The sequence below is a fragment of the Oncorhynchus kisutch genome, linkage group LG1 (genome assembly GCF_002021735.2).
Source record: "Oncorhynchus kisutch isolate 150728-3 linkage group LG1, Okis_V2, whole genome shotgun sequence".
NCBI classification, from domain to species: Eukaryota; Metazoa; Chordata; class Actinopteri; order Salmoniformes; family Salmonidae; genus Oncorhynchus; species Oncorhynchus kisutch.
Window position 1 is genome coordinate 16,750,911 of NC_034174.2, and position 23,877 is coordinate 16,774,787.

Consider the following 23,877-nt stretch of genomic DNA (forward strand, 5'->3'; position numbering starts at 1 on the left):
GATACTATATAATGTTGTTGGGTCTGTAACCATGAGGAGGGGATACTATATAATGTTGTTGGGTCTGTAACCATGAGGAGGGGATACTATATAATGTTGTTGGCTCTATAACCATGAGGAGGGGATACTATATAATGTTGTTGGATCTGTAACCATGAGGAGGGGATACTATATAATGTTGTCGGATCTGTAACCATGAGGAGGGGATGATTTAATGTTGTTGGGTCTGTAACCATGAGGAGGGGATACTATATAATGTTGTTGGATCTGTAACCATGAAAAGGGGATACTATATAATATTGATGGGTCTGTAACCATGAGGAGGGGATACTATATAATGTTGTTGTGTCTGTAACCATGAGGAGGGGATGATTTAATATTGTTGGCTCTATAACCATGAGGAGGGGATGATTTAATGTTGTTGGGTCAGTAACCATGAGGAAGGGATACTATATAATGTTGTTGGGTCTGTAACCATGAGGAGGGGATACTATATAATGTTGTTGGGTCTGTAACCATGAGGAGGGGATACTATATAATGTTGTTGGCTCTATAACCATGAGGAGGGGATACTATATGATGTTGTTGTGTCTGTAACCATGAGGAGGGGATACTATATAATGTTGTTGGGTCTGTAACCATGAGGAGGGGATGATTTAATGTTGTTGGCTCTATAACCATGAGGAGGGGATACTATATAATGTTGTTGGGTCTGTAGCCATGAGGAGGGGATACTATATAATGTTGTTGGATCTGTAACCATGAGGAGGGGATGATTTAATGTTGTTGGGTCTGTAACCATGAGGAGGGGCTACTATATAATGTTGTTGGATCTGTAACCATGAAAAGGGGATGATTTAATGTTGTTGGGTCTGTAACCATGAGGAGGTGATACTATATAATGTTGTTGGATCTGTAACCATGAAAAGGGGATACTATATAATATTGATGGGTCTGTAACCATGAGGAGGGGATACTATATAATGTTGTTGGGTCTGTAACCATGAGGAGGGGATACTATATAATGTTGTTGGATCTGTAACCATGAGGAGGGGATACTATATAATGTTGTTGGGTCTGTAACCATGAGGGGATACTATATAATGTTGTTGGGTCTGTAACCATGAGGAGGGGATACTATATAATGTTGTTGGGTCTGTAACCATGAGGAGGGGATACTATATAATGTTGTTGGATCTGTAACCATGAAAAGGGGATACTATATAATATTGATGGGTCCGTAACCATGAGGAGGGGATACTATATAATGTTGTTGTGTCTGTAACCATGAGGAGGGGATACTATATAATGTTGTTGGATCTGTAACCATGAGGAGGGGATACTATATAATGTTGTTGGGTCTGTAACCATGAGGAGGGGATACTATATAATGTTGTTTGGTCTGTAACCATGAGGAGGGGATACTATATAATGTTGTTGGGTCTGTAACCATGAGGAGGGGATACTATATAATGTTGTTGTGTCTGTAACCATGAGGAGGGGATACTATATAATGTTGTTGGGTCTGTAACCATGAGGAGGGGATGATTTAATGTTGTTGGCTCTATAACCATGAGGAGGGGATACTATATAATGTTGTTGGGTCTGTAGCCATGAGGAGGGGATACTATATAATGTTGTTGGATCTGTAACCATGAGGAGGGGATGATTTAATGTTGTTGGGTCTGTAACCATGAGGGGATACTATATAATGTTGTTGGATCTGTAACCATGAAAAGGGGATGATTTAATGTTGTTGTGTCTGTAACCATGAGGAGGGGATACTATATAATGTTGTTGGATCTGTAACCATGAGGAGGGGATACTATATAATGTTGTTGGGTCTGTAACCATGAGGAGGGGATACTATATAATGTTGTTGGGTCTGTAACCATGAGGAGGGGATACTATATAATGTTGTTGGATCTGTAACCATGAGGAGGGGATACTATATAATGTTGTTGGGTCTGTGACCATGAAAAGGGGATACTATATAATGTTATTGGGTCTATAACCATGAGGAGGGGATGATTTAATGTTGTTGGCTCTATAACCACGAGGAGGGGATGATTTAATGTTGTTGGCTCTATAACCATGAGGAGGGGATGATTTAATGTTGTTGGGTCTGTATCCATGAGGAGGGGATGATTTAATGTTGTTGGGTCTATAACCATGAGGGGATACTATATAATGTTGTTGGGTCTGTATCCATGAGGAGGGGATGATTTAATGTTGTTGGGTCTATAACCATGAGGGGATACTATATGATGTTGTTGGGTCTATAACCATGAGGAGGGGATGATTTAATGTTGTTGGCTCTATAACCATGAGGAGGGGATGATTTAATGTTGTTGGCTCTATAACCATGAGGAGGGGATACTATATAATGTTGTTGGGTCTGTAGCCATGAGGAGGGGATACTATATAATGTTGTTGGATCTGTAACCATGAGGAGGGGATGATTTAATGTTGTTGGGTCTGTAACCATGAGGAGGGGATACTATATAATGTTGTTGGATCTGTAACCATGAAAAGGGGATGATTTAATGTTGTTGGGTCTGTAACCATGAGGAGGTGATACTATATAATGTTGTTGGATCTGTAACCATGAAAAGGGGATACTATATAATATTGATGGGTCTGTAACCATGAGGAGGGGATACTATATAATGTTGTTGTGTCTGTAACCATGAGGAGGGGATACTATATAATGTTGTTGGATCTGTAACCATGAGGAGGGGATACTATATAATGTTGTTGGGTCTGTAACCATGAGGAGGGGATACTATATAATGTTGTTGGGTCTGTAACCATGAGGAGGGGATACTATATAATGTTGTTGGGTCTGTAACCATGAGGAGGGGATACTATATAATGTTGTTGGATCTGTAACCATGAGGAGGGGATACTATATAATGTTGTTGGGTCTGTGACCATGAAAAGGGGATACTATATAATGTTATTGGGTCTATAACCATGAGGAGGGGATGATTTAATGTTGTTGGCTCTATAACCATGAGGAGGGGATGATTTAATGTTGTTGGCTCTATAACCATGAGGAGGGGATGATTTAATGTTGTTGGGTCTGTATCCATGAGGAGGGGATGATTTAATGTTGTTGGGTCTATAACCATGAGGGGATACTATATAATGTTGTTGGGTCTGTATCCATGAGGAGGGGATGATTTAATGTTGTTGGGTCTATAACCATGAGGGGATACTATATGATGTTGTTGGGTCTATAACCATGAGGAGGGGATGATTTAATGTTGTTGGCTCTATAACCATGAGGAGGGGATGATTTAATGTTGTTGGGTCTGTATCCATGAGGAGGGGATGATTTAATGTTGTTGGGTCTATAACCATGAGGGGATACTATATAATGTTGTTGGGTCTATAACCATGAGGAGGGGATGATTTAATGTTGTTGGGTCTATAACCATGAGGGGATACTATAGAATGTTGTTGGGTCTATAACCATACTATATAATGTTGTTGGCTCTATAACCATGAGGGGATACTATAGAATGTTGTTGGGTCTATAACCATGAGGGGATACTATATAATGTTGTTGGGTCTATAACCATACTATATAATGTTGTTGGCTCTATAACCATGAGGGGATACTATAGAATGTTGTTGGGTCTATAACCATGAGGGGATACTATATAATGTTGTTGGCTCTATAACCATGAGGAGGGGATGATTTAATGTTGTTGGGTCTGTAACCATGAGGAGGGGATGATTTAATGTTGTTGGCTCTATAACCATGAGGAGGGGATACTATATAATGTTGTTGGCTCTATAACCATGAGGAGGGGATACTATATAATGTTGTTGGCTCTATAACCATGAGGAGGGGATACTATATAATGTTGTTGGCTCTATAACCATGAGGAGGGGATACTATATAATGTTGTTGGGTCTGTAACCATGAGGAGGGGATGATTTAATGTTGTTGGGTCTGTAACCATGAGGAGGGGATACTATATAATGTTGTTGGATCTGTAACCATGAGGAGGGGATACTATATAATGTTGTTGGGTCTGTAACCATGAAAAGGGGATACTATATAATGTTGTTGTGTCTGTAACCATGAGGAGGGGATACTATATAATGTTGTTGGATCTGTAACCATGAGGAGGGGATACTATATAATGTTGTTGGGTCAGTAACCATGAGGAGGGGATACTATATAATGTTGTTGGGTCTGTAACCATGAGGAGGGGATACTATATAATGTTGTTGGGTCTGTAACCATGAGGAGGGGATACTATATAATGTTGTTGGGTCTGTAACCATGAGGAGGGGATACTATATAATGTTGTTGGATCTGTAACCATGAGGAGGGGATACTATATAATGTTGTTGGGTCTGTGACCATGAAAAGGGGATACTATATAATGTTATTGGGTCTATAACCATGAGGAGGGGATGATTTAATGTTGTTGGCTCTATAACCATGAGGAGGGGATGATTTAATGTTGTTGGGTCTATAACCATGAGGAGGGGATGATTTAATGTTGTTGGCTCTATAACCACGAGGAGGGGATGATTTAATGTTGTTGGGTCTGTATCCATGAGGAGGGGATGATTTAATGTTGTTGGGTCTATAACCATGAGGGGATACTATATAATGTTGTTGGGTCTGTAACCATGAGGAGGGGATGATTTAATGTTGTTGGGTCTATAACCATGAGGGGATACTATAGAATGTTGTTGGGTCTATAACCATACTATATAATGTTGTTGGCTCTATAACCATGAGGGGATACTATAGAATGTTGTTGGGTCTATAACCATGAGGGGATACTATATAATGTTGTTGGGTCTATAACCATACTATATAATGTTGTTGGCTCTATTACCATGAGGGGATACTATAGAATGTTGTTGTGTCTATAACCATGAGGGGATACTATATAATGTTGTTGGCTCTATAACCATGAGGAGGGGATACTATATAATGTTGTTGGCTCTATAACCATGAGGAGGGGATACTATATAATGTTGTTGGGTCTGTAACCATGAGGAGGGGATGATTTAATGTTGTTGGGTCTGTAACCATGAGGAGGGGATACTATATAATGTTGTTGGGTCTGTAACCATGAGGAGGGGATGATTTAATGTTGTTGGGTCTGTAACCATGAGGAGGGGATACTATATAATGTTGTTAGATCTGTAACCATGAGGAGGTTATACTATATAAGTTTCTTGGGTCTGATAACCATGAGGAGGGGATGATTTAATGTTGTTGGGTCTGTAACCATGAGGAGGGGATACTATATAATGTTGTTGGATCTGTAACCATGAGGAGGGGATACTATATAATGTTGTTGGGTCTGTAACCATGAAAAGGGGATACTATATAATGTTGTTGTGTCTGTAACCATGAGGAGGGGATACTATATAATGTTGTTGGATCTGTAACCATGAGGAGGGGATACTATATAATGTTGTTGGGTCAGTAACCATGAGGAGGGGATACTATATAATGTTGTTGGGTCTGTAACCATGAGGAGGGGATACTATATAATGTTGTTGGGTCTGTAACCATGAAAAGGGGATACTATATAATGTTGTTGTGTCTGTAACCATGAGGAGGGGATACTATATAATGTTGTTGGGTCTATAACCATACTATATAATGTTGTTGGCTCTATAACCATGAGGGGATACTATAGAATGTTGTTGGGTCTATAACCATGAGGGGATACTATATAATGTTGTTGGCTCTATAACCATGAGGAGGGGATGATTTAATGTTGTTGGGTCTGTAACCATGAGGAGGGGATGATTTAATGTTGTTGGCTCTATAACCATGAGGAGGGGATACTATATAATGTTGTTGGCTCTATAACCATGAGGAGGGGATACTATATAATGTTGTTGGCTCTATAACCATGAGGAGGGGATACTATATAATGTTGTTGGCTCTATAACCATGAGGAGGGGATACTATATAATGTTGTTGGGTCTGTAACCATGAGGAGGGGATGATTTAATGTTGTTGGGTCTGTAACCATGAGGAGGGGATACTATATAATGTTGTTGGATCTGTAACCATGAGGAGGGGATACTATATAATGTTGTTGGGTCTGTAACCATGAAAAGGGGATACTATATAATGTTGTTGTGTCTGTAACCATGAGGAGGGGATACTATATAATGTTGTTGGATCTGTAACCATGAGGAGGGGATACTATATAATGTTGTTGGGTCAGTAACCATGAGGAGGGGATACTATATAATGTTGTTGGGTCTGTAACCATGAGGAGGGGATGATTTAATGTTGTTGGGTCTATAACCATGTTCGCTAGTGAAAGTTCAGTAATAAACTCATGTAATTCCAGTTGATATTGCGAGGGTTGTTTTGTTTGCGCAATGCGATGTGTGCGTAGGTATATTGTCTATAAAAGTGGATCCTTGTGATTGTATTTTCCTTCCTTTGTAGACCACATAGGCCTAATAAAATACTTGGTAGGCTAAGAGCGTCTCTCTCACTCTCTCTCTCTCTCTGGTGACTTAAAGAAGAGTAAAGTTAAGGCCTCAACGTCCTGCTGAATTTATCTGAACTAACATCTATCTGAACTTCTGTCTGTGTCTGTTTTGAAAGTGCTGAACGAAGGCCTAACTCGTCGCAGCTCATTTGCTTGCACTTGCTTATACATTTATTTCCGTGCTTCTACACCTGCATTGCTTGCTGTTTGGGGTTTTAGGCTGGGTTTCTGTACAGCACTTTGAGATATCAGCTGATGTACGAAGGGCTATATAAATAAATTTGATTTGATTTGATTTGACTTATACTTAGAGCTAGGGACTTTTCAGAGGTCTCAAAACAATTAGTTTAATGTCGTATAGAAATGGTCTTATTTCTTTTTAAACAACCTTTATTAAGAGCTGTCATTTTATTGTGAGGAACTGCAGTTTCATCAGACATGTTTTCTGTTTTGTGCTCTGTTATGTGAGTGAACCAGCCCAGCCCGGTGGAGACACAATTTTTAGCAAAATCATTCTCAAGAGATCCCTGAAAAAAAATATACTTGAAGATGAAGTCATACAATCAAAATCTTGATACCCAGGTGTGTGTAAGTGTCAATGATATAAGAAAAAACATTATGAATTTACCGAACATAAATGTAATACTTTTGGTGTATGGTTCAAAAGTCTAAACTCATGTTGTCGATGGTTATTATGAAGGAGAATGTGGTTCTTATTGAGTTACACAAATCCACAAGGAGTCACTAGAAACCATATATATTTAAGCAAGTCAGCCATATCAGCTATGCTTTTAAAAGGCAGTAAATGAGCCTGAATGAACTGTTTCTCTGCCAGACAAGGCTCTGCTGATAGCCAGGTGTAGCAGTGGTAAAGATTCACTCCATGTGGTTTCAAGGAAAGCTCTGCTGTCAGGCCAGCTTTCTGCCGATCTACCATTCCAGTGTTTAATTGCTATATTTTAATTACTTCGCCACCATGGCCTATTTATTTCCTTAACTTACCTCATTTGCGCTCACTGTATATAGACTTTTTGTTTTCTTTTGTTCCACTGTATTATTGACTGTATGTTTTGTTTATTCCATGTGTAACTCTGTGTTGTTGTATGTGTCGAATTGCTACGTTTTATCTTAAAAATGTAGGCCCTAACATTTTGTGGGCACCATTTGTCGCCATTATAGTGCAATTAATGTATTGTTTAGTGTTGTGTTGTGGCTTTGCTGGCATGCACCTCATAAAAATGTTTTGAGTTTCCCCCACCAAGATTGACATGCTAAACTAGCCACTGCTCCAGAGTTGCTTTTTTCTTTCTGAGGCTCTTTAAGGTTCCATGGGGTGCCAGAACAGGCCAGTCTGGCTCTGCCACAGAACCAATTAGGCTGAGGTCAGCTGTAGCCTGCTGCTGAAACACTGTCAGCTAGCTGGACTTTTGGTTCAGACTTACCCCGAGATTGACAGCTAATACAGAAGGAAGGAGAGAGAGGGGAGATGGGGGGAGATAGAGGTGGGAAGAGACTGATTTAATATTCCACCTGAGTGCTTACTGCTGCTCTACTGTTTGGCCGGACGGACGGACGGACTGATGGACACGCAGGCAGGCAGACAGACAGACAGACAAGCACTCAGACAGACAAGCACGCAGACAGACAGACAGACAGACAGACAGGCAAGCATGCAGACGAGCACGCAGACAGACAGACAGACAGACAGGCAAGCACACAGACAGACAGACAGACAGGCACGCATGCAGACAGGCAAGCATGCAGACAGGCTAGCATGCAGACAAGCACACAGACAGACAGACAGGCAAGCAAGCATGCAGACAAGCACGCAGACAGACAGACAGACAGACAGACAGACAGGCAAGCATGCAGACAGGCAAGCATGCAGACAGGCAAGCATGCAGACAGACAGACAGACAGACAGGCAAGCATGCAGACAGGAAAACATGCAGACAGGAAAGCATGCAGACAAGCATGCAGACAGACAGACAGACAAGCACGCAGGCAGGCAGGCAGACAAGCACGCATGCAGATAGACAAGCACGCAGACAGACAGACAGACAGACAGACAGACAGACAGACAGACAGACAGACAGACAGACAGACAGACAGACAGACAGACAGACAGACAGACAGACAAACAGGCAGGCACTGCTCCTGTGTAGGCATCATGGAAATAGTCAAATTTTTTCTCACCTTTTATTTTGGGAAGTTCTCTGGGCAAAGTCATACACTACGAATATAAGGCTGTAATTACTGTGATCGTGTAGTCTGATCAAACAGAGCATTGTGCAGCACAGTTCAGAAAGGTCCTACTGTGCTCATACCCATAGGAAATCAGGGAATGTAGGAGACACACCCAGTGAGACAGACTGATGTGTAAGCTTAGCCTACCACTACACACTGTCCTGTGTAGACTCATCGCTATGGCAGCAAGCAGCTGTCAGTCGAAGAGGGGCAGCCTATACTGTAGCTACTCTACTGTGACAGGGCAGAAAAGGGCCTCATGGAGAGGCTCAGGTGACAAGACAGACCCACAAGGGAAGAGAGGGGTGCAGGTAAAGTTAATGGGTCTACTGGACACAGAGCCATGGCAACAGGTAGATACTTAGTCAACTTGGCAGTTACAGGATGATTCAGTTAACATTAAACTACAACCAACTTTTAGAAGAACAACTTCTCACAGAGATAATCAGCAGTCCATTCATGGCAGAGGCTACTGCTCATCCATCACCCTACAGTGTTCTATTGTTGAGCTGCAGAAAAACTGACTGCGGGCTAACTATCTTGCACTCCGGATTGCATACAAATGGGCTGAGGAGAAGGCAATGGCCTTTTGCTGAATTACATTCTCTTTAATCAATGACACCGCAGCGTCTCAGGAAAATATCTTAGGGACAATGGCGAGGGGACTCTATATCCATCAAGTGTGTGATGTGACTAAAGGATGAGCCAAATGCATCACTATGTCAAGTCTCGGAGAACATCCATCAAAACAAGAAAGGGAACAAGGTGATAAAGGGGGAAATAAAAAGTGTAAAGAGGAATTATCAAACGATCCAAGGCAAACCGGAGGATTCAAGCAGATTGTTTTATTACTTCTCCCTACGGCCAGACGGATTCTTTCTATAGAAATTCATCACATATTATACATAAAGAGTCCCCTCGGATGAAGAAAGGACATCATTATGTTCAGGAAAGAAGTCTTTAGAAAAGACAATGGAAGGCATTGTGATTGAAGCAAGCATTTTATTTACAAACATACGGAGGATTGAGAGAGATACAAACAATCTATTGCTTTATCACAGAGTTAGGGCCAGATTGTGTTGCCAGATTGGAGACAATGATGTTGGGGCCTTGGTTTATGCATACTGTAATTAGTGAGCGAGCCGCGGCAGAGCCAGGCACATTATGGCCATATCTGCAGTGCTGATGCTGTCACTAATGATTTTGAACAGCTCAATTTGATCAGGAGCTTCAGAGAGACTGAGAAACCAATGCATTATTTATGCTCCTCTTCGAACGAGGTGGCATTCAATTATTCAAATGTCGACATTTGGGGACGATTCCGTTTTGTTGGACTTTTGCCTCTCCCAGGTCCTGCATAGAGTCAGTAAGCTCATAGCTGCCCTGTCAGTGTCTGTTCCCCGGGAGAAGCTACATCCTCTCCAGGGAAAGGAAACACAAAGTGAAAGAGTAGAACAAAAGCCCCAGGACTAAAATAAATATTAGTTTGCTTGCTTGCTTGCTTGGAGGGAAATGGTCTAGCATAGTATCAGTTGAAATACTTTTTAATGAGATTGGAGTGAATTAACTATTAATACTCTAGTCAAGTCTAAACAGCCCAAGTATGAGTCACCATAACATTAATTCCCTGAATTGCTGTGAAAACATTCCTTCCTCCCCACATGATTTCAGCAGACTCATAGAGCAAAGAGGCTTGTTTGCCCTTTTGATTCTTGACCTGGTTTTAAAGGTGGTGAATGATCAGTGGTTAGAGGTTAGAGGTTAGACGTCAGGTGTTGTACCTGTGCATCCAAGAGTAGGTGCCTCATCAGGGCCATGGACTCCTTCAAGGTGTCTCTCTCTTCAGGCATGAAGGCCTCGTCCTCCCGGGACAGAGTGCTGGGCCTGGTCATCATGAAGTGGGCTATCTGGTCATTCAGACTGTTCAGAGACTGGACCGCTAGGAGAGAGAGATGGAGTGAAAGAGAGGGAAATAGAGAGAGAGGAGAGGGAGGTAAAGGAGAGAGAGAAACAAAGAACTCAGGTTCATGCATATTCAATTTGACTCACACCAGTGTTGTGTTTTAGACCACTTAAACTGAGACCGATTCAAGACCAAGACCGGAGAAAATCAAGTACGAGTCAAGACCAAGAGGACAAGGGGTCTGACACCGAGTTAAGACCGAGACCGGGAGGAGGACAAGGGGTCTGACACTGAGTTAAGACCGAGACCGGGAGGAGGACAAGGGGTCTGACACCGAGTTAAGACCGAGACCGGGATGAGGACAAGGGGTCTGACACCGAGTTAAGACCGAGACCGGGAGGAGGACAAGGGGTCTGACACCGAGTTAAGACCGAGACCGGGAGGAGGACAAGGGGTCTGACACCGAGTTAAGACAGATACCGGGAGGAGGACAAGGGGTCTGACACCGAGTTAAGACCGAGACCGGGAGGAGGACAAGGGGTCTGACACCGAGTTAAGACCGAGACCGGGAGGAGGACAAGGGGTCTGACACTGAGTTAAGACCGAGACCGGGAGGAGGACAAGGGGTCTGACACCGAGTTAAGACCGAGACCGGGATGAGGAAAAGGGGTCTGACACCGAGTTAAGACCGAGACCGGGAGGAGGACAAGGGGTCTGACACCGAGTTAAGACCGAGACCAGAAAAATGGGAGTCCAATTCAAGACCACGATTGTTATTTTTTTATTTCACTTTTATTTAACCAGGTAGGCCAGTTGAGAACAAGTTCTCATTTACAACTGCGACCTGGCCAAGATAAAGCAAAGCAGTGCGACACAAACAACAACACAGAGTTACACATGGAATAAACAAGTGTACAGTCAATAACACAATAGAAAAAAAAGTCTATATACAGTGTGTGCAAATGGCGTGAGGAGGTAGACATTTTGTTAAATCACCACCATAATAAGAGTTCAAAATATCCAGTATTTCTGTGTTCATGGACTAGTATTGCTTCCGTCCCTCTCCTTGCCCCGAACCAGGGACCCTCTGCACATATTGACAACAGTCACCCTCGAAGCACCGTTACCCATCGCGCCACAAAAGCCGCAGCCCTTGCAGAGGAAGGGAAACAACTACTTCAAGGTCTCAGAGCTAGTGATGTCACCGATTGAACTGCTATTAGCGCGCACCCCGCTAACTAGCTAGCAATTTCACACCATTCACATTCATATTTCAGAACAATATAGATTCTTTAGACATTGAAAATAGTGAAAAAATGCATGCGGAGGGAAAATAGAGCCACTCTACAAATTATTACTAACCCAAACACAGTGGGGAACAATGGGCCTTCTACGCCTTCAGAGAATTTTTTTTTCAATGATGTTCTGATTTAATCTTGTCAGTTTTTGTTGATAAGGAAAGGGTTAACAATGATCCAATCATGATTTTTCTTTGCTGGTCTCTGGGGAGATAAATTTAGCTAGCTAAATCAGCCATTGGGTAGGCCATCAGAAGCTAGATAAAGGCATATTCCATTCACCCAATCACATTTTGATTTAATGGGTGGGACCGTTTTTACAAAAACGTATGGAATATTCTTCCTTCTTGAAGGCCAACAGGTCACTGCGCAATATGGAGCAGTAGCTTTCCCACGGTCTAGCTAGCTTGCTTTGTTGTCGACTAGTTTGCAGTGGCTGCAGCAGGTGTTATCAAAGAGGATGTTGCTGCTAATTTGTTAGCTTCTCCCTTTTCAAGAATAAGTTTTCAACAAGAAGTTAAGTTTCAAACGATCATCATCTGGTAAGTGGAACTGTGTTTTTTATTGCAGCGCGCTTGCTCTTGTTAGCCATTTCTTTGAAAATAACTTACATGTATGAAACCACACGGGCCAGCCATCATTCGATCTGAACCGTGCGTTTACAGGCAGTTGCAAAAGTGTGACTTTAGATCATTAGAACGCATTCTCTAAAAGCCACAAAATACACCAGAATGGATTTCTGCAAATACGTAGACACCACGGAGTCCTCTTACATTTGGAAACTTTACTGTCCTATTGATCAAACAACCATGAAAAGATAGGCTCTCTCACCCTCAGATATGTACATAAATAAGATTAACAACTAAAGCTATCCAGAGCAAGATGAGCTCGAATCAAACAAAGGAACATCCGATAAACCCTCTCAAACTCTTTCACTAGTTGGTCGTCAAAATTGATAACGGGGAATTGTAGGCTCCTCATCCTTCTGCAGCTTACCTGCCAATGCATGCTTATCCCAACCAAGCACCCAAGCTAATTGGCTGAAGTAGGCTAGCTTGCTACTTGCAGACACAAGTGAGAGAACACCTCACTCTGACCATTTTACTCGCAGTATCAGAGCTGGGTAGGCTTTTTACATGTAATCTATCAATCAAATGTATATATAATGCCCTACTTACATCAGCTGATGTCACAAAGTGCTGGACAGAAACCCAGCCTAAAACCCCAAACAGCAAGCAATCCAGTTCTAGGAAAAACTCCCTAGAAAGGCCAGAACCTAGGAAGAAACCTAGAGAGGAACCAGGCTATGAGGAGTGGCCAGTCCTCTTCTGGCTGTGCCGGGTGGAGATTATAACAGAACATGGCCAAGATGTTCAAATGTTCATAGATGACCAGCAGGATCAAATAATAATCTAGACTAACTAGTACTTTTTTTGTCCATGTTTACTTACACCAGTCATATTAGCGGGTGTTGGTCATTTGTAAATTCATCAGTTGTTCTGTGCTCTGGCACACTCAGACGAGAGTGCTCTGAAATCGGAGTAGATAGCCAGAGTGAATTTGTGAATGCAAGAGATATGCTAACTGAATAACAGTCGTTCAAGTTCTTGCTAGCTAACCAAATGACACCTGCAACTCTAGCTGTCTATAGCCACCGAAAAATGATATGAGGGGAAAAAGTCAGTCACTCAACCACTCCTCCAATGGCATAACATGAGATCCTTCTAGCAGCTAGCTAGCTAACATTAGGCTCTGTGTTTTTAGCTTGCTACATAAGTAGATATGATAGCCTATTAGCCACATTATGACTGACTTGGGATCATTGCCCTTGATAGTTTGATTGTTTTCCCAGCCTTAATTACATTCATCCATTTTTGTCCAGAATATTGAGTCATTGAAACTGAAACAGTGCATCCCAATGGAGGCAGCAAGCGATGTACCAGGCCAGCTGGGATTTACAACCTGATATTTTTTGGACCACCAAGAAATGTTTTGGTGAATTATATTAGTAAAGCATTGAACTACCATAATTTTGCTGGACCCCAGGAAGAGTAGCTGCTGCTTTGGCAGCAGCTAATCGAGATCCAAAATAAATACAAATACAAATACAAACTGCATCCATATTTTCTGCCAACAATGCCTTAGTGTTGGAAAGTGTAGTCAAATGGAAAGTTGAGTCAAATATAACCTATTTTTAAAACCTCTTATTATGTTGGTTTTGTAGCATAAACTGGGATTTATTTTTATTTTTGACTGATATTATGATTTTCTGTTTGTTTCATATCTGCAAAGTTCCACTTTAAGCTTTAGGTCACCAGTTACTTTGTGTGCTAAAGGTCCATTTTTTTTCTTCTATGGGAAGTAATTGTTGTACATTTCGATTGGGAAATGCTTAATGGTTGTGTTTTTGTGTTCTTATGATTTTATGGGCTGCTTATCCTTCAACACCATGCTGTGTGTGACTGCTGTCTTTCAACATCATGCTGTGTGTGACTGCTGTCTTTCAACATCATGCTGTGTGTGACTGCTTATCCTTCAACATCATGCTGTGTGTGACTGCTTATCCTTCAACATCATGCTGTGTGTGACTGCTGTTCTTCAACATCATGCTGTGTGTCACTGCTGTCTTTCAACATCATGCTGTGTGTGACTGCTTATCCTTCAACATCATGCTGTGTGTGACTGCTTATCCTTCAACATTATGCTGTGTGTGACTGCTGTCTTTCAACATCATGCTGTGTGTGACTGCTTATCCTTCAACATCGTGATGTGTGTGACTGCTGTCTTTCAACATCATGCTGTGTGTGACTGCTGTCTTTCAACATCATGCTGTGTGTGACTGCTTATCCTTCAACATCATGCTGTGTGTGACTGCTTATCCTTCAACATTATGCTGTGTGTGACTGCTGTCTTTCAACATCATGCTGTGTGTGACTGCTTATCCTTCAACATCGTGATGTGTGTGACTGCTGTCTTTCAACATCATGCTGTGTGTGACTGCTTATCCTTCAACATCGTGATGTGTGTGACTGCTGTCTTTCAACATCATGCTGTGTGTGACTGCTGTCCTTCAACATCATGCTGTGTGTGACTGCTGTCTTTCAACATCATGCTGTGTGTGACTGCTGTCTTTCAACATCATGCTGTGTGTGACTGCTGTCTTTCCATCAAATTTGGCAAAAAAAAATCCTACATCAGCCCTCCCAGCGAAGGAAAGGCACCCTGTGTCAAAATCCTGTTTTCTATTGTTTTTTTTAATGAGTTTTCCTATGTTTTTCAGATTTTCACTCTCAAAATCACACTTTTTTTTTAAATAGAAAAAAAATCTAAAATGTGATGGCCTAAGTCCACAACAATGCTTAAACCACATCAATCTGATTGGGTGGGCCTGTCAGGACCTGGCTCCCCAGTGGTTGGTCCTGTCAGGACCTGGCTCCCCAGTGGGTGGGCCTGTCAGAACCTGGCTCCCCAGTGGGTGGGCCTGTCAGAACCTGGCTCCCCAGTGGGTGGGCCTGTCAGAACCTGGCTCCCCAGTGGGTGGGCCTGTCAGGACCTGGCTCCCCAGTGGGTGGGTCTCTGTAAACCCAGGCCCATCCATTTCTATGCTTCTGATGCAAACAGCTCATGATGACAATTGTGCTTCACAAATAGCCTACTAACCAACAGTTCAGACTTCACTTTTTCAATACCTGGTTTGCATACCCATTGTTGCCTTAGTTAGCATGGTAAATATCATAAGTTCCTACCTTACCGGCTACTGATGCCATTCTGTGAGCTGCTCCATCCCAAAACTATTTGAGAGCTGCACATTCTTGCTGCCTGGAGATGATATTCCTCTGACATTAGGCTTTGTGTGTGAATATAATTCACCTGCATTGCGATTGTGTAGGCTACTTTGTGCATGATTTTGTCTATTGTACTACATCATTGATAAGTTGTATACTTCCACTACACTACTTTGATACACATCAGTAGGGATTAAGAAGTGAGTGTACGCAATGCCATCTGAAAAAAAAGTGGGTGTATGGCTTATATCTGCGTATACACCACCATTACACCACTGGCCCTTTGTGTTTTATAAAAAGTGCTCTCATACATGAGTGCTCTAGTATTACAGCTGTCCTTTCAGAATCACCAACCTGTCACACACTGAAGGCCTATATAGGTTTGCCACTGCACAAACATGTCTACAATAGATTTAAAGGCTGTTAAGATATTGTATTAATGTTTCTAGAAAGGAGTATATATTTGGCCTGGCGAAGCGGTTTTATGCACTGACTGAATGAAAGCTGATAGTTATGAGTTTTTTACCCTGCTGGTCTCGGCTAGTCTCGAAAATAAATTAGGAGTCCTCACTGTCTGAGACCGAGTCAAGACCAAGTACAAACGTATCAGACACAGAGACAAGACTGAGACATATGTCGTGGGTCACTACTTCACAGGAGAGCCGTTTGAATGTAAACTTTTTTTTAAATCAAAATGAGTTTTTTGGCAGAAATCCATTCTGGAACATGTGAACTTTCATGTGCTTTAATAACAAATGTGTATGCCATCTGTAAATACAAATACAATTGTTAATTTACGAGCCTGGTTGGTTTAGCCACAGAAAAAGTAAGCAACCTTCCTGCTAGCCATGATTGGCTGAGATAATGAGTGGGCTGGACATGCTGAGAGAAGAGTTTGGATTGGTCTGCCATACAGCACTCTTCTGTCTATTTGAGCTGGTCAGTATTTGTAGGTAATCCTGTTTAACGCGTCTTTTTTAAATGTATCGCCTAGTAAAACTGCATAAGTGTTGCTCTCCACTTTTTGTCTCCGGTTTACATCGTCAAACTAAGGGAAACCATGGCATCCGTGACAGGAGACGTGTCCATCTATGATTTATAAGGATAAGATAGTCTACATAGCTACATTTTCAGATATTACACGTGTCATAACTCTCCTGTGACGATCTGAAGGATCAGGTTACAGTGGGTCCGCTCTACAGTGTGCTCTCTCTCATAGAGTGGGAGAGCGGGAAGCCAGCTGTTCTATGGTCGGTCATAAAATACGCTGCCCCTATGCTCTGTAGTGTTCGAGATTGGAATGTAAATTGTGGAACACAGAGAAACCCTTGGACTTCATTTGAATAATTAAACAATATTTATATTGTTGAGAATGTGGGAGTGGTCCGTGGACACTTAAGGGACAGTCATGACTAGTGTGCTTCATTTGGTGATCTCATGAAGGACAGGAAACCCACATTACTGTATCTCTGTTTGTGTACACTTTTCAATTATCAGATTTACATCCAGATGATGGATAAAATGAATGAGTAAATATTAAACTATTTGTGAAAAGATTAAATGAGAGTATGGATTTTCATATAAAGTTTAACTAGTGAGTGGCCACACCCCCGTGAGCCCAGACATCACATTAAGAGTCATACAACCGCCCCTTCTTCCACAGAGTATAAAACCCACCTCCTACAAAATGACCATTTAGTCAGAGAACGCTGGGACGGAGTTGTCATGTTGGAATGGCTACAATTCTATAGACCATTAGACCAGAAAATATGGAGCTGACCCTACATGTTGAAGTGGTTCAGAACTACAACTCTATAGGACACGGAGACCAGACAGAGTATAGTGTTGGCTACACGGCTGGAAATGGTTCAACTCTGAGACTATCAATCACTACAGAATAAGAGCAAATCCTAGATGTAGAATTACTAGTCTGCAGCTGGAAATGACGTAAGTCTAGTGCGAGAATACCAACAACCGCGGAAGCATCTATTCTATGCAACAGACACTATCCAGAGCCGCTGAGAAAGCGACAACTAGAAAAGACATTGCGACTTCTGGGGAAATTAACCAGAGACTCTCTGATGAACTGATTCTCCTTCAGACGGACCGGTGATTCCGACATACGGGCGTAAATATATGCATTGCAATTATTCTCAAATGAGTGGCCATTCGTGTGCAAAGGATTAGCATTTCAATGAATATAATTATCTCCCGCTCTTTCTCTGCTCCCCCCTTTCCATTGTCTACCAAGCCGTCATACCGGTTTAACCCACTAGGGACTTATCAATGCATTGTGTTAGTAACCAATATCTACTGTTTGTTTATGTATTTCTGTGATTATTTAGTTAGTTAGTAAATAAATAATTAAGCCAATTTGTGTATTGCTGATTCATCATTTAGGCTAGGGTTTGTGCAGATATTCAAGGGTTTGCAGAATTCAGTAATGGGAACTGATGAGCTAATAATGATACATTAAGATAAGATATGAAAATATCTGAAGAGTCGATTCGGGAAATAGACCCTATAAACATTTTCCCATGGTTCCCCTACTTCCTAATTAAAGTTTACATGATTAGTTCAATCACATAATAATAATTACACATAGAGAATTTATTTAATAAAATAACAATCTTCACATTTAATGATAGTCCAGACACGACACACGTTTCTAATTTTGACAGAAAGTGGTTACATTTCAAGTTAAAGTGTACTGTTAGCTAGCTAACGTTAGCTGGCTGGCTGGCTGGCTACCTAACGTTATCTGTATGACCTTATTATTCTTATCTCAGAGCCATTTGCTTGGCTAGTTATAGCCTAATGTTAGCTAGCTAACATTGAACCTGGTTCATGCAGGGTAGTAAAGTCATGATTGGGATTATGGTTCATTGTTTAGCTAGCTAGCTACATGTCTTAACAAAGACTCCACTACGCAAGTAACCATTTCGGGTGTGTTCGTAAATTCAGTCTGGCCATCTACTCTGATTTCAGAGGACTCTCGTCTGAGTGTGCCAGAGCGCAGAATAACTGATGACTTTACGAACCCTCAACGCCCATTGAATATGGCCGGTGTCAGTAAACATCGGCAAAAAATTGTTGTCACCAACGCTCTGGGTAACCAGCTCTGCTAGGGCGAGTAAAATGGTCAGAGTTTGGGTGGGTCTAAAGCTTAAGAGGGTGTGAATGATGTTGAACAGGTGTAGACAAATGAAGAGCTCTCCAGTAGATACCAAAACATTCAAAGGCCATTTTATCAAAATAGAGGTTACAAGTTTATCAACTTTCAAAGCAGAATTACTTTCCCACTGTTCCGTTTATCCAATGTAAAAAACACAATTTCAAATTTTGCTACATAATACCAAATCAAGGTGGTCGGTCACATTTACCGAGACTGGTTTTGAGTGCTACAACAATGTTTCACACACACAAAGACATGCACACACACAGAGGGAAATAACCACACACATTGTTGTGGACGGAATCACAGAGTCTCCATATGAGAACTGGACAAAGTCTGAGGACAAAGTGAGGGAAATGACCACTGAGAAACTGAAGATGGACCAGGAAGATTGAGTGTGCCCAGAGGACTGGAAACCCACCACTAGCCCAGGTGACAGGACCAATAGTGATCAAGCTCCTGAGGTTCAAGGACAAGGTAGCTGTTCTGGAAAGAGCCAAGAACTTGAGAGGGACTTACTTCCTCAATGAGGACTATTTGGAAGCATGTGTGTGCCAGAAGAGGAAATAACTTATCCCAGCCATAAAAACTGCCAGGACATTGCTAACATCCGCTATGACAGGCTCATTGTCCACCCTCCCCCCAAAAGCCTGTGGGTTCATAGTTTCAACCCCACAGCACATACACACTTATACAGATCAACTGATTGATGGACTGCTGAATAGTGTTTTTTCTTGCTTTGTTACTTTTCCATATTATGTCTCTCTCTAATAAGCTATCCAGGAAAGTGCAAACAATTGCTCATATTAATACACTGAGTATACTAAACATTAGGATCACCTTCCTGAAATTGAGTTGCCAAGTGCTAACAGTCAGTATCTACATAATGTGTGTGTGAAATGCTTGAGAGTGTATGTGATGTAAACCAATACTTTTTTGGGGACCTGAATATTGACTGGTTTTCATCAAGCTGTCCACTCAAGAGGAAGCTTCTCACTGTAACCAGTGCCTGTAATCTGGTTCAGGATATTTATCATCCTACCAGGTTGTTTACAAACATTACAGGAACTACATCATCCACATTGATCACATTTCTACTGATACTGTAAAACCACTTGAGAGCCCAAATATCGCTAAGTGACCAGCAAACGTGGTTTTAAAAAGAAATAAAGCAAATCTTCACAGCACAACGCCTCTCCCCCATGTGACCTACTTTTTGTGTTTATTCACTGACATGCATGTGGAACTGATAGATGCATGCACGCACACACACATGTTCATGTTCTTTTAAATATGTGACCCAATTCAGGAAACTAGGCGTATGTCGCAAGTCACGACTTCACAGGAGAGCCTTTTGAATGTAAAAAAAAAAATGTTTAATCAAAATGTCCAAACATGTTTTGAAATCAGTGGAACACAATGGGCCAAACGAGCTGTACGAACTAAATGGAAACACAGGATGTCTTATAAAAGGGGTTGCAGTCTGCCGTGAAGCTTTCATCCATGTATACAGGTAAGAATCTAGCTACAGATTCAGATATTATACATTTCTAACTTTGTCAGAAAGTTGTTTTCATTGCAAGCTAAATCTTGCTGTTAGCTAGCCAGCTGGAGTACGATGGCTGGTTTGCTAACTAACAATGAAGCTAACGTTAGTTGGTTAGTTGGTTAACTTCAGCTTGCCATGACAAAACATTTAACTTAATGGTTAACCTTAGCTAGCTATGACAATCATTGCTAGAGAGCTGGCTAGCTAACAGAAAGCTTTAACGTTACATAATTTCTTGTGTTACTTTTTTATTTTATTTTTGTACTTTAGTTTATTTAGTAAATATTTTCTTAACTTTATTTATTGAACTGCATTATTGGTTAAGGACTTGTAAGTAAGCATTTCACGTTAAGGTCTACACCTGTTGTATTCAGCGCATGTGACAAATCAAATTTGATTTGAATAAGATTCTGCCTTTCCATCCATTGCCATGGTGACCTGTCAGCTGAACTAATTTGCCTCACACTGGCTTTGCTTTCGCATCTCCCCCTGTGAGCCTCCTCGTCCATGCTGATCTCTCCCATGTGCATTCTGAGTGCTGAGCTCTAATCCCTGTCATCCCATGGCCACAGCACTGCTCTCTCCTGGCTGAGCTCTAAACCCTGTCATCCCCATGGCTACAGCACTGCTCTCTCCTGGCTGAGCTCTAAACCATGTCATCCCCATGGCCACAGCACTGCTCTCTCCTGGCTGAGCTCTAAACCATGTCATCCCCATGGCCACAGCTACAGTACTGTTCCTTCCCTGGCTGAGATCTAATCCCTGTCATCCCCATGGCCACACCTACAGCACTGCTCCCTCTGTGGCTGAGCTCCATTCCATCATCCCCATGGCCACAGCTATAGTACTGTTCCTCGCTGGCTGAGCTCTAATCCATCCCAAATCTCACTCCAGCCCATTTGATGCATTTGTTCATGCTGTAAACTCTGCGGATCATGCAACCCTTTGTTTTTCAGCCATGAGAGTCGATGCATCAATAAATGCAGCACTTTTAAAACAAACACACTATGCTTACTTCATAAATACCTTACTGTGGAAACTGTAAATGTACTGTATAACGGATAATGACTGTCTTCACTTCAATAGGTGGCTGTGCAAACCAAACAGGCTACAGTCCAGATGCCATATCGGAATTTGAGCCAGTTTCACACAACAGGAAAATATTCCTGCAGCAACAGGAAATGTGAATTGTTATGTGGATTATAATTAATATACATTTTTCGTTAGGGTAAATCAAGTCTAACATTTTTAAGTGGAACTTACAAACTTTAGAAGCCTTTTAAAACCTTGAATACACACGTTTGCATGTTCTGCTGTGAAGAAAAAAACAGGATGATCAAATTAAGACATGGCATCTGTAGCTGTCTAGGGGTGGATGTTGTGCTTGGCTAAGCCGCAAGGTCAGGTCAGCTCATCAGACATGAGAGCAGATGACCTTTGACTCAGGGTGGCCACAGGAGGTGAAAAGGAGAGGGTGACCTGCATAGTTGGTTGAGAGGTCAGCATAGGGTAGTGGAACGCTGGTCACATGTGACGTTGTCCCCGATGGCAACCAAGGTCAGTCCATCAACAAATTGATGAAAGATTTATGTTCCCACCTTCCAGTTTTCCATTAAACGGCAACAGCATCACACAGCCAGAGACATGTTTATGAGCATACAGCACTGCAGGCAGGCATCAAATCAGAGGCAGGAAAAAATAAAATGTTTATGACAGCGGTTGACAAATGGATTCTAATTTCACATTCAACATTGACGAGGTTTACCTCTCTCTGCCTGAAAGATGGGCGGGCAGACACGCTGCAGTGTAATGAAACGCTGCTGTTGAAAATGACATTCTGTCAGACGTGGAGAACAGAACAGACACACCTTCAGCTGTACTTTCAATTTCATTTCAATGCAATCTGTCACAGAGAGAGAAAGAGCTCATCTCAACAGAGAAACCAAGTGGCTTTTTCTGAAAGCAATTCAATAACAATACTACTTCAATATGGCAAAATATTAGAGTGAAAATGCTCATAGGGTTCCACTATTTACATAAAGTATCAGGATAAACAAGTAGGCTATATACAAAACCATATTAGAATAATACAACGTCACTTCTAGACATATAAGGCATGTGACTCTTCCTATTAGTGTAGCTCCAGGGAATGGGTACAACTCCAGTCCTTAAGGGCTACAGGGTCTGCTGGTTTTTATTCTAGCCTTTTGATAAATGACTGTTTATCTGGGAAAACAGATACAGTATGTACACTCTCTGGGCAATCACTAACATGAATTGATGAAGTAAGTTACCCGTAGATATGAAAACATGCATCAGTACAGCCCTCAAATGACTGGAGATATTCTACTGCACACGCTCCTAGCTTCACATTGTCACGGACGTCTTCCTGGACATGACCAGACCAAGGTGCAACATGTTCCTTTATTTATATAATTGTCATCAAAGAAACGACAGTGACGCTTAACTTAGGCAATAGTGCCACTGACAAAGATAACTACCCACAAACTACAAAGGAAAAAAGGCTGCCTACGTATGATTCCCAATCAGAGACAACGATAGACAGCTGCCTCTGAGAACCACACCGGGCCAAACACAAAGCAATAGAAAACATAGAAATAAAGAAACTAGAATGCCCATCCTAGTCACACCCTGGCCTACCCCCAAAATAGAGAATAAAAGCCTCTCTATGGCCAGGGCGTGACACACATCTAATCATATTCACACAGCAAGTGCAAAGCAGAAAAGCCATTAGCATGGACATTAATACACACACACTTATTCTACAGCGAGTAAAATAGTAGAGAAAATGTCAACGGTGGTTTTCAGATCAATGATTGAATACCATACCTAACCTAAGTATTCAAATCACCTGGAGAGCTGACCATGTGTCAACTCAAGCTTTCGATTAGCATAACTGAGAGAAATTATAGCAATGCTCTTTCTCAGTAAGAGCCACATGACGTATTTCATTATAAATATAGGGACATTTATAGTCCCTTCAGTATTTGCTCAAACATAAACCTGGAAAGTGAAATGCATTTGATGTATTTCGGATCGTCCTCGGAACAAGGGCTCTGTAATAATTGATGTTCCTTATATATAACAATGGTGTTTTGTTATGCAAATTAAACATTAAAGCTACACATTTGCTCACTCTGTTCAGTAGTTTTACCTCAGAGTTCATGATTATGAATCAAACTCCTGTTTTTGTTACATAAATGTTCCTGAAGGATCCACTGGATGGTCAATGAAATCACCACACCATTGTTTGGTTAGTGTTTATTTGCCAGACTAGTACTCCTCCACATGGTCCATACACATGTGGAACAGATTAAATATAGAGCTCATTACAGGCTTTGCAGAGTCACTGTCAGCATCAACAATGAACTGTAATGAGACCAGTCAACAGCACTTTCA

General features: G+C 41.6%; 1 protein-coding gene across 4 annotated transcripts in view; it reads right to left on the bottom strand.

Moving 5' to 3' along the window:
- LOC109898455 (kazrin) overlaps positions 1 to 23,877 on the bottom strand; it is a 262,241-nt gene that overhangs the window by 206,746 nt on the left and 31,618 nt on the right. For all 4 annotated transcript variants that reach the window (XR_004202658.1, XM_031787564.1, XM_031787665.1 and 1 more), the window contains exon 2: positions 10,529 to 10,686. Coding sequence is in view for 3 of the 4 variants with exons in the window: in XM_031787564.1 (XP_031643424.1) it covers positions 10,529 to 10,686 (158 nt within the window). In the remaining variant the exon portion in view is untranslated. The remainder of the gene's footprint in view (positions 1 to 10,528; positions 10,687 to 23,877) is intronic.